Genomic DNA, 17,772 nt, shown 5'->3' with positions numbered 1-17,772 from the left:
ATTCTCTCTTGTTCAATGTCCCGAACGGCCAACTAGCGTTGCAAATTCGCCCGTCCTCTGCCGGACTTGTTCAGAGTTTGCACCCACTTAAAAAACTTTGCGAACGTCTTCTCTTCCGGTTTCGAAGCAGTGTGAACATCAAAAGTGACCTTTGTTATAAAAATATTATTTCCAGCTCCAACATTAAAATGGATGCAGCTTCAGACGCCACTGTTTACAAGTTTAAAACCCATTAGGGTTGTACGGTATACCGGTATTACGGTAATATAGTACCACGATTCTAATGAATCATATACTGTATGGTACTATACCGCCTCTGAAAAGTACCGGTATATTATGTTTATAAACTCAGGAAATAAGCCCCTGGACACATGGGGACTTTGAATATGACCAATGTATGATCCTGTAACTACTTGGTATCGGATTGATACCCAAATTTGTGTTATCATCCACAACTAATGTAAAGTATCAAACAACAGAAGAATAAGTGATTATTACAATTGAACAGAAGTGTAGATAGAACATGATAAAAGAGACAGTAAGCAGATAGTAACAAGAAATGAAAAACGAGTCCACATTTCAAATTGTTTTTGGAAACTGTGGACGTCGTGTCCTCCGGACCAAAGAGGAAAAGAACCATCCGGATTGTTATAGGCGCAAAGTTGAAAAACCAGCATCTGTGATGGTATGGGGGTGTATTAGTGCCCAAGACATGGGTAACTTACACATATGTGAAGGCACCATTAATGCTGAAAGGTACATACAGGTTTTGGAGCAACATATGTTGGCATCCAAGCAACGTTACCATGGACGCCCCTGCTTATTTCAGCAAGACAATGCCAAGCCACGTGTTACATCAACGTGGCTTCATAGTAAAAGAGTGCGGGTAATAGACTGGCCTGCCTGTAGTCCAGACCTGTCTCCCATTGAAAATGTGTGGCGCATTATGAAGCCTAAAATACCACAACGGAGACCCCCGGACTGTTGAACAACTTAAGCTGCACATCAAGCAAGAATGGGAAATAATTCCACCTGAGAAGCTTAAAAAATGTGTCTCCTCAGTTCCCAAACGTTTACTGAGTGTTGTTAAAAGGAAAGGTGATGTAACACAGTGGTGAACATGCCCTTTCCCAACTACTTTGGCACGTGTTGCAGCCATGAAATTAAGTTAATTATTTGCAAAAAAAAAAAAAGTTTATGAGTTTGAACATCAAATATCTTGTTTGTATTGCATTCAATTGAATATGGGTGAAAAGGATTTGCAAATCGTTGTATTCCGTTTATATTTACATCTAACACAATTTCCCAACTCATATGGAAACGGGGTTTGTACTAATACAAGACTTGTATGTTCACTATTTTATTTAAGGACAAACTTGCAATAAGCAACATATGTTTAATGTACCCTAAGATTTTTTGTTAAAATAAAGCCAATATTGCAAATTTTTGTGGTCCCCTTTATTTAGAAAAGTACTGAAAAAATGTTGGTACCGGTACCAAAATATTGGTATCGGGACAACACTACAACCTATGCCGCCCTCAATATGTAGGAATATCTTGGCTTTACCCTAACACCTTTCCTTGATCAAACACTCTGAAAAACGTCTTCTTGTCCACAGGGTAATTGACTGTAAAAAGGGTAAAACTGAAAACATACAAGCAGAAAGGATGCTTACATTAAAGACATGCGCACACAGCCAATTACATACTCAAGCATACTACAATAACAATTGCATTATGCTGTGTAAAAAACTTAAATGGATAAAGAAACACCACAAAATATGTATTTTAAGCGCTCTACCCAGGGTCTCTGCAGGTTTCAACAAGCCAAACTTAAGACCATTTTTTAAGACCATAATGAATACAATTTAAGACCCATTTCACATTGATACAGGCAAAAAAAATACAATAAAACTTGAAGGAAAATTGGAGACCCGGAATTATTTGCAAAGTAAATTAATTTATTCACTGCTCTTTCACATTGGAATACAAAATGCTTAACCTAACTAAAAACACCAGAAACCTCTCTGTTGTGAACTAAGATTTGTTTGGAAGTCAGAATAAAAAAATTGCAAAACTATAACTTCTGACCGGGCAGCACAGTTAATTCCGCTGTGTAGTTACGTTTTAGCGTCCTCAAAAATCGAAACATTTCAAAGCGAGACTGAAGTGTATGCATGTTTTAAATAAAAGTAACGTCAATAGATTTTTAAGACCTTTCAAAATCGTATTAAGACCTTTTGAGATTTTAGGAGAATTTGAGACATTTTAAGGCCTTAACTTAGACAAACTTTAATGATCCACAAGGGAAATTGTTCCACACAGTAGGTCAGTTACAAAGGATGGAAAGTGTAAGGATGGAAAGGATAATGCAGGTATAAAGTAGACTAAAAATGTACCATAGTAGCAATATAAAATATAACATATATATAATATTTTACACATTATATATACGTACAGTATATACTGATGTATCGTGTTATATTTTTATATAATTAAATTCAAATTATTGGATTTAAAACTTTTTTCGATTTTTTAAGACCCTGCGGATACCCTGCTACAGCAAACTAGTTTATTATGCTAACATTCACTTCACGGTATGAAATAACGAAAATTAGCATGACTGACTTTTGGCCGTGCTGAGTCATACCAAAGACTATAAAAATGGGACCCATTACCTCCCTGCTTGGCACTCAGCATCAAGGGTTGGAATTGGGGGTTAAATCCCCAAAAATGATTCCCGAGCGCGGCCACCGCTGCTGCTCACTGCTCCCCTCACCTCCCAGGGGGTGGAACAAGGGGATGGGTCAAATGCAGAGGACAGATTTCACCACACCTAGTGTGTGTGTGACTATCAGTGGTGCTTTAACTTGAACTTTTAAAATGTCCCAAATTACATCACAGCCAACAAATAACCTAGTCAGTGGCCTAGTGGTTAGAGCATGGGTGTCAAACTGGCCCGTGGGCCAAATTTGGCCCGCCGTGTAATTTCATTTGGCCCTTGAGGCGATATCAAATTAACATTAGAGCTGGCCCGCCGGTATTATACAGCGGCGGTGCCGCTGTAACACCGCATTCACCGCTAATACTCATACTTGCCAACCCTCCCGATTTTCCCGGGAGACTCCCGAATTTCAGTGGCCCTCCCGAAAATCTCCCGGGGCAACCATTCTCCCGATTTCCACCCGGATAACATTGTTGGAAGCGTGCCTTAAAGGCACTGCCTTCAACGTCCTCTACAACATGTCGTCACGTCCGCTTTTCCTCCATACAACCAGCGTGCCGGCCCAGTCACGTAATATATGCGGCTTTTACACACAAACAAGTGAATGCAAGGCATACTTAGACACCAGCCATACAGGTCACACTGAGGGTGGCCGTATAAACAACCTTAACACTGTTACAAATATGCGCCACACTGTGAACCCACACCAAACAAGAATGACAAACACATTTCGGGAGAACATCCGCACCGTCACACAACAGAACAAATACCCACAACCCTTTGCATTGATAAAACATTGTCCTTTACAATTAGAAAAGCTTTTTACAAAAATCTACTACTTTGCTTGCATGTCAGCAGACTGGGGTAGATCCTGCTGAAATCCTATGTATTGAATGAATAGAGAATCGTTTTGAATCGAAAAAATATCGTTTTTGAATCGAGAATCGTGTTGAATTGAAAAAAAAAAAAAAAAAAATCGATTTTGAATCGAATCGTCACCCCAAGAATCGATATTGAATCGAATCGTGGGACACCCAAAGATTCACAGCCCTAATATATATATATATATATATATATATATATATATATATATATATATATATGTGTATATATATATATATATATATACCTGTATATATATATATATATATATATATATATATATATATATATATACACACATATATATATATATACACACAGCCCGGCCCCTGGACAAATTGTTTTAACCCAATGCGGCCCCCGAGTCAAAAAGTTTGGGCACCCCTGCCGTAGAGGCTCATAAATATTAAAAGGGTAACAAATAGTTAAACACCGCATAATAAAATGACAGTGAACCAGTGGACATATATTTTTTTAAAGGTGTCATATGTAGTAGTATGGCCAGAAATGGCACTGCAATCACGGTCCAAATTCTGTAGTCCCCTCCCACTCTCCATGACTGAGGTTGCCAGATACGAATCCTACTCCAAGGAACTTCAAATGGCAATCGACGAGTCCTACGCTGTAGGCTTCTCTTGTTTATGCTTCTTGCCACATGGTTTACTAAGTAATTATGCCACATTTTACTGATGTCCATTAGCCAAATGTATTTGTAAAGTTACGCAGCAATATTTTTGTTGGGAGTCGGGACAGATTGCTGGCTTTACCCTGCTAAATAGTCTAATTTGACCGCACAGACCACCATCGAAATAATTATTAAAGATGTCCGATAAGATCAGACATCTCTAATAATTATTTACATACATACTTGGTCAACAGCCATGCAGGTCACACTGAGGGTGGCCGTATAAACAACTTTAACACTGTTACAAATATGCGCCACACTGTGAACCCACACCAAACAAGAATGACAGACACATTACGGGAGAACATCCCCACCGTAACACAACATAAACACAACAGAACAAATACCCAGAAACCCTTGCAGCACTAACTCTTCCGGGACGCTACAATATACACCCCCTGCTACCCCCTACCCTCCCACCTCAACCCCGCCCACCCCAACCTCCTCATGCTCTCTCAGGGAGAGCATGTCCCAAATTCCAAGCTGCTGTTTTGAGGCATGTTAAAAAAAAAAAAAGCACTTTGTAACTTCAATAATAAATATGGCAGTGCCATGTTGGCATTTTTTTTCCATAACTTGAGTTGATTTATTTTGGAAAACCTTGTTACATTGTTTAATGCATCCAGCGGTGCATCACAACAAAATGAGGCATAATAATGTGTTAATTCCAAGACTGTATATATCGGTATCGGTTGATATAGGAATCGGTAATTAAGAGTTGGACAATATCGGAATATGGGCAAAAAAGCCATTATCGGACATCTCTAATAATTATATATAATAATATACAATATATTATATATGGCATAGGCCTACTTTGATGGCAAGCCAAGGCCACGAGTAAAATGACCGCCACATTTCGTTCAGCATAACTCCATGTTGCATCCAACCTGACGCACTGCATTCTCTTCCATGTACGCACATCACCATCTTTCAGTGCAGGGTGCGATTCTATGCGCCAACCCACGTTGCGCAAAAACCACGTTATGCATAAATCCCTATAGCCTACTACCATGTCAATACACAAAGTACAAACCCCGTTTCCATATGAGTTGGGAAATTGTGTTAGATGTAAATATAAACGGAATACAATGATTTGCAAATCATTTTCAACCCATATTCAATTGAATATGCTACAAAGACAACATATTTGATGTTCAAAACATAGGTTTTGTTGAAACCATATTTTGCCCTGTCAGTTGGAATACACATCGACATACAGGCTAACGGGCATATATTTCCCCCGTTAGCCGGATTGTAGTCAGCTGGAGGCGTGTCTTAATGAAATTAAACAATGGATGTCCGCTAACTTCTTGCAACTCAACGCCAAGAAAACGGAAATGCTGATTATCGGTCCTGCTAAACACCGACATTTATTTAATAATACCACCTTAACATTTGACAACCAAACAATTACACAAGGCGAATCAGTAAAGAATCTGGGTATTATCTTCGACCCAACTCTCTCGTTTGAATCACACATTAAGAGTGTTACTAAAACGGCCTTTTTTCATCTCCGTAATATCGCTAAAATCCGCTCTATTTTATCCACTAGCGACGCTGAGATCATTATTCATGCGTTCGTTACGTCTCGTCTCGACTACTGTAACGTATTATTTTCGGGTCTCCCTATGTCTAGCATTAAAAGATTACAGTTGGTACAAAATGCGGCTGCTAGACTTTTGACAAGAACAAGAAAGTTTGATCATATTACGCCTATACTGGCTCACCTGCACTGGCTTCCTGTGCACTTAAGATGTGACTTTAAGGTTTTACTACTTACGTATAAAATACTACACGGTCTAGCTCCGTCCTATCTTGTCGATTGCATTGTACCATATGTCCCGGCAAGAAATCTGCGTTCAAAGAACTCTGGCTTATTAGTGATTCCCAGAGCCCAAAAAAAGTCTGCGGGCTATAGAGCGTTTTCTATTCGGGCTCCAGTACTATGGAATGCCCTCCCGGTAACAATTAGAGATGCTACCTCAGTAGAAGCATTTAAGTCCCATCTTAAAACTCATTTGTATACTCTAGCCTTTAAATAGCCCCCCTGTTAGACCAGTTGATCTGCCGTTTCTTTTCTTTTCTCCCCTGCTCCCCTTTTCCTTGAGGAGGGGGGGCACAGGTCCGGTGGCCATGGATGAAGTGCTGGCTGTCCAGAGTCGTGACCCGGGGTGGACCGCTCGCCTGTGCATCGGCTGGGAACATCTCTGCGCTGCTGACCCGTCTCCGCTCGGGATGGTGTCCTGCTGGCCCCACTATGGACTGGACTCTTACTATTATGTTGGATCCACTATGGACTGGACTCTCACAATATTATGTCAGACCCACTCGACATCCATTGCTTTCGGTCTCCCCTAAAGGGGGGGGGGTTACCCACATATGCGGTCCTCTCCAAGGTTTCTCATAGTCATTCACATCGACGTCCCACTGGGGTGAGTTTTTCCTTGCCCGTATGTGGGCTTTGTACCGAGGATGTCGTTGTGGCTTGTGCAGCCCTTTGAGACACTTGTGATTTAGGGCTATATAAATAAAGATTGATTGATTGATTGATAGCCTGTATGGCGATGTGTCGCTCCTAAGCATTCGTTGCACGAACATACGAGCTTTGTTAGACAAGATCATAGACTGTATTGGACAATATCGTTTACATACGAAATGTCCATTTCCATTAATTACAAGTCATAAGAAAACATAAATGCCTGACTTTCCTATCAAGGAGGGAATTAGCAAGTTGGCGTCAGATGAAAAAATTCTATCGTCTCCATCTTTCAAAGGCATCCCCGATACAAATCCTCGTTTTGTTCCTGGCTTTGTCATGAATAAGTTGAGAATCGTAACGACGCCTTTTAGATTTACTGAGGTCTGACATGTTTAGTAACTTTACCAGTGGCAGTAGCTTGACAAAGATGGCGGCGCGTAACTGGCAACTCACAGACTTTCTAATTGGTCAAACAGTGGAGGGCGGGGCATCGAAATGAAAACAACAACAAGATTTCGGGGCTGTAAATCTAATTTTGAAATGAGCATATCCCGGCTGAACTACTGCTATCAGTTATAGAGGTATTCGGAAAAGAACATGATTTATGAATGCCTTTTGACATATCAGGGCCATTTAATGACTTGACATGAAATTATTACTTATGGCTCCTTTAAGTCAAGTCTGAAAAAGACTTCTTATGCAAACCTAAATGTCCACTGCAGAGGACTCAGAATATAAAACCACCGGAAGGAACTGAAAGCAAAGATAGTCGATTTTATGCATCATGAAGCATTTTATCAATCTTAACTGTCATACAGGTGTAGAACAATCTTAATTAAGTAAACAAGTTAAAACTGCTATGAAGGAAAACTACACCCACTCTGTGTCGTGTATTTATACTTGCATCGTTGTGTTGTTGGCCTCATTTTCCACAGCTGGCTGGAGCAGCAAAGCACAACTTAGTGGTACTGTGTGTGTGTCTAAAAACAATGTTTGTGTAGTGTCTAGTGAATAGAAGGAAAGCTCAGACTATACTGATAGAGAGCCATAATCTCCTTATCTTACCTGTCTTGATGCCAGAGATAAACTGGTTTGTGACAAGGATTAAGGGGATGTTCGTACACCCGAGCGGCGATATGTGTTTTACTTATCAGGATGTGTTGTTTGTTTTGACGTGTGCTATCTGCACAACACATTACAGTACATGCCAACAAATGTGTCTGAATGTAGTTTTCTTCAAGAGTGCTCATATACAGTCATGGTCAAAAGTTTACATACACTTGTAAAGAACATAATGTCATGGCTGTCTTGAGTTTACAATCATTTTTACAAGTCTTATTTTGTTGTGATAGAGTGATTGGAGCACATACTTGTTGGTCACAAAAAAACATTCATGAAGTTTGGTTCTTTTATGAATTTATTATGGGTCTACTGAAAATGTGACCAAATCTGCTGGATCAAAAGTATACATACAGTAATGTTAGGGATCTCCAATAATGGCTTTTTGCCGATATCCCGATATTGTCCAACTCTTTAATTACCGATACCGATATCAACCGATATATGCAGTCGTGGAATTAACACATTATTATGCCTAACTTGGACAACCAGGTATGGTGAAGATAAGGTACTTTAAAAAAAATAAAAATAAAATAAAATAAATAAATTAAAAACATTTTCTTGAATAAAAAAAGAAAGTAAAACAATATAAAAACAGTTACATAGAAACTAGTAATCAATGACTGTTCCAGGGTCAAACCACTGCCACCATACAACCTGTGTTTACCCATATGGTCAGTGTTTGAAGCCAGGGGCGCCCAAACTTTTTCCCACTCAGGGCCACAGACTTGGGCTATTTTGGTAGTTTTCCCAGTACAATATACACATTTTTAGGGATGTCCAATAATGGCTTTTTTGCCGATATTCCGATATTGTCCAACTCTTAATTACCGATACCAATATATACAGTCGTGGAATTAACACATTATTATGCCTAATTTGGACAACCAGGTATGGTGAAGATAAGGTCCTTTTTAAAAAATAAAAATAAAAATAAAATAAGATAAATAAATTAAAAACATTTTCTTGAATAAAAAAGAAATTAAAACAATATAAAAACAGTCACATAGAAACTAGTAATGAATGAAAATGAGTCAAATTAACTGTTAAAGGTTAGTACTATTAGTGGACCAGCAGCACGCACAATCATGTGTGCTTACGGACTGTATCCCTTGCAGACTGTATTGATATATATTGATATATAATGTAGGAACCAGAATATTAATAACAGAAAGAAATAACCCTTTTGTGTGAATGAGTGTAAATGGGGGAGGGAGGTTTTTTGGGTTGGTGCACTAATTGTAAGTGTATCTTGTGTTTTTTATGTTGATTTAATAAAAAAAAACAAAAAAAACCCAGAATCCGATAATTAAAAAAACGATACCGATAATTTCCGATATTACATTTTAACGCATTTATCGGCCGATATTATCGGACATCTCTAAGCAATGTTAATATTTGGTTACATGTCCCTTGGCAAGTTTAACTGCAATAAGGCGCTTTTGGTAGCCATCCACAAGCTTCTGGTTGAATTTTTGACCACTCCTCTTGACGAAATTGGTGCAGTTCAGCTAAATGTGTTGGTTTTCTGACATGGACTTGTTTCTCCAGCATTGTCCACACGTTTAAGTCAGAACTTAAACGTGAAAATACGGAGTGGGCAGAATAGTGTATTCCCATTAGCTGCATTGTTAGCCAATTCGTACTTGCCGTATATTACGAATTAGAATGCAGACAAAAAAAAAAAAGAGATGTGTTCTTGTCTTACATAGGGATTGTGAATGATAGGCAACCCCCCCCCAAAAAAGAGACAATCCTCTGTGCACATGCTTAGTGTCAGGCTTGTCCCGGACAGTTTAGTTATGTTTTAGGGCTGGAGAATTCTGTCACATTGTGTTGGTGACGAACCCCGAGATGCAGAGACGGCAGGATTGGTGCAGGAAAACATCAATTAATGTCCAAAATAAATGTAAAACACAAACCAGGAACTAGGAATAGCCAAACTGAAAACAGGAACCAGCAAACAGAAAACCTGGAAACACCTGGATATAGCTAAGGAAAACAAGAAGCTAGGAGACAGCAAACTACAAATAGCAATCAGGAACAGCTTACCGCTACGACGACAAGTAGTAGCCAGGACAGGTAGTAGACATCGACAAGTATTAAAGGGGAACATTATAACAATTTCAGAAGGGTTAAAACCATTAAAAATCAGTTCCCAGTGGCTTATTTTATTTTTCGAAGTTTTTTTCAAAATTTTACCCATCACGCAATATCCCTAAAAAAAGCTTCAAAGTGCCTTATTTCAACCATCGTTATATACACCCGTCCATTTTCCTGTGACGTCACACAGTGATGCCAATACAAACAAACAGCAAGGTATAGCGACATTAGCTCGGATTCAGACTCGGATTTCAGCGGCTTAACACTGTCTGATAAGATAATTACTAACAACTATGAACTAGGTTTACAGCATATGAAATACATTTGGCAACAACATGCACTTTGAGAGTGCAGACAGCCCATTTCAGGCGCGCTAAGAACATATATTTTTCCACGATTTCAGCACTCAGGTTAACCATACCTAAATAGACACAAAATACTGCATTACACAAGACTACCCGAATGTACTCGAATGATTGAAAAAAATAAATGTTTTTAAGCTAAATTATTGGTAAACACAGTTTATGTATAATAATTTACGTAAAACCGCGAGTAATGAATAAAGTTTTCATCAATTAATATATTCTGTAGACATACCCTCATCCGCTCTCTTTTCCTGAAAGCTGATCTGTCCAGTTTTGGAGTTGATGTCAGCAGGCCAAGGAAGCTAGGGTTGATATTCTTCTCTTGATCATCTTCGGTGGCAAAAGGGACGGTGTGAGCCAAGACATCCAGGGGGTTTAGCTCGCTCGTCTGTGGGAACAAACTGCCGCCATTGCTTGCCGTGCTACCGAGGTCCTTGGTCCCTGAATAGCTCACACACTCCGGCAGATTCAATGGGAAATGCATCTGCTTTGAGTGTCGCAGGATATCCACACATTCTTGCCATCTCTGTCGTAGCATAGCTTTCGTCGGTAAAGTGTGCGGAACAAACGACTGACCATTTCGTCGGCTTTCCCCACACCCTCGTATTTTGAACAAATTTCGTCCAATTTCTTGCCACTTTCGCATCTTTGGGCCACTGGTGCAACTTGAATCCATCCCTGTTCGTGTTGTTACACCCTCCGACAACACACCAACGAAAGTGAGAAAATGGCGGATTGCTTCCCGAGAGCGAATAATAGAAAGGCGTTTAATTCGCCAAAATTCACCCATTTAGAGTTCGGAAATCGGTTAAAAAAATATATGGTCTTTTTTCTGCAACATCAAGGTATATATTGACGCTTACATAGATCTAGTGATAATGTTCCCCTTTAATGACAATCACATCCACAAGTATCCGCGACAAAACTCCAGCACAGACTGGCTGGCAAGGCAGTTTTAAATAGCATCTGGATGATTGACACCAGGTGTGGCCAGGTGCCAATCAGCCGCAGCTGAGGGAACACAGCGCTCAGGGAGACAAGCAGGAAGCAACCAAAGTAAAAGCGCTGACAGGAAATAAAGACGAACACAGAGGAAAAACTGAAACACAACCAAACTGTCAGGGACAAGCCTGACACTTAGTAGATCAGCTTTCCGTGCAAAATCCAGTTTGCACGTGTTTTAATACACGCAAACGTTTAGTGGATCAGGCCCTAAGTGTGTGTTTGTATGGTGCAGCAACGTTTGGGTTTAGGGTGGGATGTGGTTGCTTTAGGAGTCTTGTGTATCGGGGCCCAGAATTTGGTGCTAGTATAGTATTGCGTTACTAATGAATCAAAAACGATACTATACGCCAGTGGTCCCCAACCTTTTTGTAGCTGCTGACCGTTCAACGCTTGAAAATTTGTCCCGCGGACCGGGACAAATTTTTTATTTATTTTTTTGATAAAGAAATACAATCATGTGTGCTTACGAACTGTATCCCTGCAGACTGTATTGATATACATTGATATATAGTGTATCGGTCCGGATTGGTACCGGGCCGCACAGGGAATTTTTTTTTTTAATTATTATTAAATCAACATAAAAACACAATATGACAATTTTTTTTTTTTTTTTTTTTTGGCCCGGTACTAATCGGTCCGCGGTTGGGGACCACTGGTATACGCCATGTGAAAAGTACCAGTTCCCGGGCATGACGGCAACGCCACATTGCCGGTTCTACGAGCAGAGGAGCATGTTCGGCAGCGCACAATCACGGATGTTGGCCTAAAAACTGACAATAAAGGTGAAACTATAACACTGAAACGACCTCAGGAAGAGGTGCTTTAAGACATGGCTAGCTAGTTAACAGCAAACATCCAGCCGCAGTCGGCAGTGTTTTGGCTACTTCTAAATCACTAATCCTGGTCTCCATGGCGACAAATAAAGTAAGTTTCTTACAAGTATCATCCCTGCAGGACAAGGAATAGCTAAACATGCTTCACTACACACTGTAAAAAACAAAACAGTACAAAACAGCTCACCGGCGTCGCCGCTAACAAAAGCTAGTGCGCCTGAATGTAAACAAACGCCATAGGTGGATCTATACCTGACATCCACTGTAATGATACCAAGTACGATAGCGTATCTAGTCGATACTATGATTACATTGATATTTTTCATCGTCACAAAATCTTTTTTCCTTTTTAAAAAATTCATATTATGACTTTGAATATGACCAATGTCTGATAGTGTAACGACTTGATATCGGATTGATACCCAAATTTGTGGTATCATCCAAAACAAATGTAAAGTATCAAACAAGAGAAGAATAAGTGATTATTACATTTTAACAGAAGTGTCGCTAGAACATGTTAAAAGAGAAAGTAAGCAGATATTAACAGTAAATGAACAAGTGGATTAATAATTATTTTTTTACAGCTTGTCCCTCATAATTTTGACAAAATAATAGAATGAGAAATGACAATATATTACTGCAGACAAATTAGGAGCCTTTGTTTGTTTACTTACTACTAAAAGACAAGTTGTCTTGTATGTTCACTATTTTATTTAAGGACAAACTTGCAATAAGAAACATATCTTGTATCTTGTTTGATACTTTACATTAGTTTTGGATGATACCACAAATTTGGGTATCAATCCGATACCAAGTAGTACCGTAAGATTTTTTGTTAAAATAAAGACAATAATGCAATTTTTTTGCGGTCCCCTTTATTTAGAAAAGTATCAAAAGGTATCGAAATACATTTTGGTACTGGTACCAAAATATTTGTATCGGGACAACCCTACCCTGAACCAGACAGAACTTGAGGGTGAGGTGGCTGTCTGCCTCGGACAGTTAGCTTGAAAGGGAAGAATGCAACCAACAGCAGATCTAATATAAGTAAATTGTACTCATTATTTGACTACTTCTGTATTTTTATGTGTTAAAGTTGAGAGGACAGTGCTTACTAGTTAATCAATTATCAGTCATTGCCGACGTGTTCCTCGCTTTTTTCATGGGTTTCATATATTTTGAAGTGCAACCTATTTGTCATATTGTGACACTTTGGAAAATTAAGGAGTTCCGGTAATCCTTAGGTCATGGGTTAGAATAAACAAAAGATTATTTAGAGAACAAAGACGAGGCCCGTGTGTCATTCAAGTGTTTGTTTTGCTCTCAGCTGAAATGAGCGCTTTAGAATAGACTGTTTACCATAGAGCTGATGCAAAGCAGCCCCGTCTCACGACTCCAGGCTTAATTTATAATGAACACCTTGGTATAAATCATTTATTTGCTGCTTGGAGATGATGAGCAGCTTTCACCGCTCACATCTCGACTCACAACAGCTCTAATTGCTGTTGTGCGCATTCGTTGCAGTGCGGACTAATTCACCATCATAGCTTATTGATGCACTTGTTGATATTTACACCCACGCTTCGCCTCATTTCGCGGTTCATGTGAAATGTGTCCCTAGGGAGTTACAATGACATTCAAGAGGGGTTTTTAATGCACAACACCTGTAATATTTAGACTTTTTCCTGTCACCAGCAGGTGGCACTGTGATAACTGTGGAAAATTTCATAAGACTTTTTTTTACATACAACTGTTTGACCTTATGGAACGAGTTAATAGAATTAATAGTTGTTTGGCAAGGCAGATTTTGTTGCCATGCCACACCCACATGCAACGCCAAAAAAATCCAAAGCTTCTCAATCTTGCATTGTGTATCTGTCGAGCACACAAATTAGGGCCTTCAACAGAATTTTATTTTGGAGGCCCCTGCCCCTCCAACTGCCCATTACAAAACAATTTGAATTTTTTTTCATTTATAGGACACAATTTTTTATCTTTCTTTAATCAAACTTTAATTGATTTTTTACGGAGCCCCTAAAGGGACATGGATGTTTTGCCAGATCTGGCAATACTCTCTGCGAGATCTGGCAATACTCTCTGCGAGATCTGGCAATACTCTCTGCGAGATCTGGCAATATTCTCTGCGAGATCTGGCAATACTCTCTACGAGATCTGGCAATACTCTCTGCGAGATCTGGCAATACTTTTTGCGTGATCTCGCAATACTTTTTGCGTGATTTCGCAATCCTCTCTGCGAGATCTCGCAATACTTTTTGCGAGATCTCGCAAATACTTTCTGCGGGATCTCGCAAATACTTTCTGCGAGATCTCGCAAATACTTTCTGCGAGATCTCGCAAATACTTTCTGCGAGATCTCGCAAATACTTTCTGCGAGATCTCGCAAATACTTTCTGCGAGATCTCGCAAATACTTTCTGCGATATCTCCCAATACTCTCTGCGATATCTCCCAATACTCTCTGCGATATCTCGCAATACTCTCTGCGAGTTCTCGCATTACTCTCTGCGAGTTCTCGCAATACTCTCTGCGAGTTCTCGCAATACTCTCTGCGAGTTCTCGCAATACTCTCTGCGAGTTCTCGCAATACTCTCTGCGAGTTCTCGCAATACTCTCTGCGAGTTCTCGCAATACTCTCTGCGAGTTCTCGCAATACTCTCTGCGAGTTCTCGCAATACTCTCTGCGAGATCTCGCAATACTCTCTGCGAGATCTCGCAATACTCTCTGCGAAATCTCGCAATTCTCTCTGCGAAATCTCGCAATACTCTCTGCGAAATCTAGCAATACTTTCTGCGAGATCTTGCAAATACTTTTTGCGAGATCTCGAAAATACTTTTTGCTACATCTCGCAATACTTTCTGCGAGATCTCGCAAATACTGTTTGCGAGATCTCGGAAAAGTTTTTTTTACTATGTCAGTGAACCGGAAGTAAAACAGACACAGCCATAGAGGAGCAGGAGCATGCGGGAGTCTACCCATCATCTGTGCTCCGTTGTGGGACCATAATCATACGATTTAATGTCTTTATATGTTAGGCCAATACTAAAATAGAAATCAATAAACTTCTCCCACGGATGATGGGTAGGCTCCTCCATTGCTTTGTCTGCGTCACTTCCGGTTCACCATCGCTGTGGCTGTTTTACTTCCGGTTCACTGACATAGAAAAAAAACCTTTCGCAAGATCTCGCAAAACATTTTCTTCTCTCCATGTCTCTTTAGGGGCGCCGTAATTTTTGATGCATGTTTTGTACCAAAAAAAATTAATGGCAAATACATTGCTCAATAAAAACATGTTTTGGAGCAAAATAACAATTTTAACATCATCAACAACACATTTACAAACCTTCCAAAGTCACCGGAATTCAAACCCCGTACCACTGCTTTTCAAGACAAGCCCTATTAAAAAATGAGTGTTGTCCCGATACCAATATTTTAGTACCGGTACCAAAATGTATTTTGATACTTTTCAGTACTTTGATACTTTTCTAAATAAAGGGGACCACAAAAATGTGCATTATTGGCTTTATTTTAACAAAAAATCTTAGGGTACATTCAACATATGTTTCTTATTGCAATTTTGTCCTTAAATAAAATAGTGACCATACGAGACAACTTGTCTTTTATTAGTAAGTACACAAACAAAGGCTCCTAATTTAGCTGCTGACGTATGCAGTAACATATTGTGTTCTATTATTTTGTCAAAATGAAGGACAAGTGGTAGAAAATGAATTATCAATCTACTTGTTCATAAACATAAGTTACATTTAAACACTGGTTTGAATGTAACTTATCTAAGTTACATTCAAACCAGTGTGGGTGGCACTGGGAGCAGGTGGGTAAAGTGTCTTGCCCAAGGACACAACAGCTGTGACTAGGATGGCGGAAGGAGGGATCGAACCTGGAACTCTCAAGTTGCTGGCACGGCCACTCTCAAAAACCTGACAAGTTTATATTATTAAATAATAAAAAAAACCAATATTTGTCTTTAGATATATGGATAGCGTTTATCTAAGTTATTAGACATTACAAATTACATGATGGTATTACGTTCACACCCCAACACTGCTTTACCTAACAGTCAGTAATCATGATTTTAATATTGATAGCAATAATCTTAATTATTACATGTTGCAGGTATCAAATTCCAAATTTGTTAATATTTGCAAAATATAACACTTTTCAGTTTGAACATTAAGTGTCTTGCAGTGTATTCAATTGAATATAAGTTGAAAAACACAGCTAAACAAAACTATCAATTGTGAAAACTGAATAAGCACTACAAATAAACAATAAAAAGCACTATTAATAGAATAGGGAATATGCCTAAAATAGTAAACAGGAACAGGAAGCAGCGAGAAATATGTTTTTCATATGAAGTGCCCTGTCATTCAATAATTGTCATTTTACATCTGCTTCTTCACGCCATGCTGTCTTCACTATAGGTCAAATTTAGTCGAAAAGTTGCAAATAGTCTCGGAGTAGTTCCTTTTGTAGCAACCCCAGAAATTGGAAAAATTACCCTAAAATTGTCGCTTTAAACCAAAATCTATGGTTTGGCAGATTTAGTGTCAATTGGACATTCTGGGCGGTGGATTATTATTTTCTCTAACTCTTTAAGCGGCACACAGAAATCATTATAGAGGAGTTTGTGTCAGAGACCTCTAGAATTAAAAGATGTTTGTACCTCTATACAAGCACAAGGCTCTTGTTTTTTTTGACTATACGGAAACTTAGAATTTCATGTATTTTGAATGAGTGCTATATAAACTGTGAATCATCTTAAAATTCTACATTCGTCAGCTTGTGTATAAAAATGCATAATAAAATTATTGGTTATTTCTGGTAATAAAATGAAATATTCTCAACAGTCACACGTGTGTTTTGCAGTTTTTGCAGAATTTTCCTTTACGTGTGTCATTGACCTGACCAGCGCTTTGGAGTATGATGGCTTCATCTCTGGCTTCATGGAGTTCTATCGCAAAACAGTGAGTATAAACATTGCATGATCCATCCATCCATCCATCCATCTTCTTCCGCTTATCCAAGGTCGGGTCGCGGGGGCAGCAGCTTAAGCAGGGAAGCCCAGACTTCCCTCTCCCCAGCCACTTCGTCCAGCTTCTCCCGGGGGATCCCGAGGCGTTCCCAGGCCAGCCGGGAGACATAGTCTTCCCAACGTGTCCTGGGTCTTCCCCGTGGCCTCCTACCGGTCGGACGTGCCCTAAACACTTCCCTAGGGAGGCGTTCGGGTGGCATCCTGACCAGATGCTTGAACCACCTCAGCTGGCTCCTCTCGATGTGGAGGAGCAGCGGTTTTACTTTGAACTCCTCCCGGATGACAGAGCTTCTCACCCTATCCCTAAGGGAGAGCCCCGCCACCCGGCGGAGGAAACTCATTTCGGCCGCTTGTACCCGTGATCTTGTCTTTTCGGTCATAACCCAAAGCTCATGACAATAGGTGAGGATGGGAACGTAGATCGACCGGTAAATTGAGAGCTTTGCCTTCCGGCTCAGCTCCTTCTTCGGATCGATACAGCGTCCGCATTACTGAAGACGCG

The 17,772-nt window shown here is 39.7% G+C and overlaps 1 protein-coding gene across 2 annotated transcripts in view; it reads left to right on the top strand.

Annotated features, from left to right (window-relative positions):
- Positions 1-17,772, top strand: part of tm6sf2b (transmembrane 6 superfamily member 2b) — a 73,275-nt gene that overhangs the window by 17,983 nt on the left and 37,520 nt on the right. For both annotated transcript variants that reach the window (XM_061977845.1, XM_061977844.1), the window contains one exon: positions 17,105-17,202. In XM_061977845.1, coding sequence (XP_061833829.1) covers positions 17,105-17,202 — 98 coding nt within the window. The remainder of the gene's footprint in view (positions 1-17,104; positions 17,203-17,772) is intronic.

Source organism: Nerophis lumbriciformis, linkage group LG18, assembly GCF_033978685.3.
Source record: "Nerophis lumbriciformis linkage group LG18, RoL_Nlum_v2.1, whole genome shotgun sequence".
NCBI lineage: Eukaryota > Metazoa > Chordata > Actinopteri > Syngnathiformes > Syngnathidae > Nerophis > Nerophis lumbriciformis.
The sequence above is the reverse complement of the archived record's forward strand: the minus strand, read 5'-3'. Positions and strand labels throughout refer to the sequence as shown.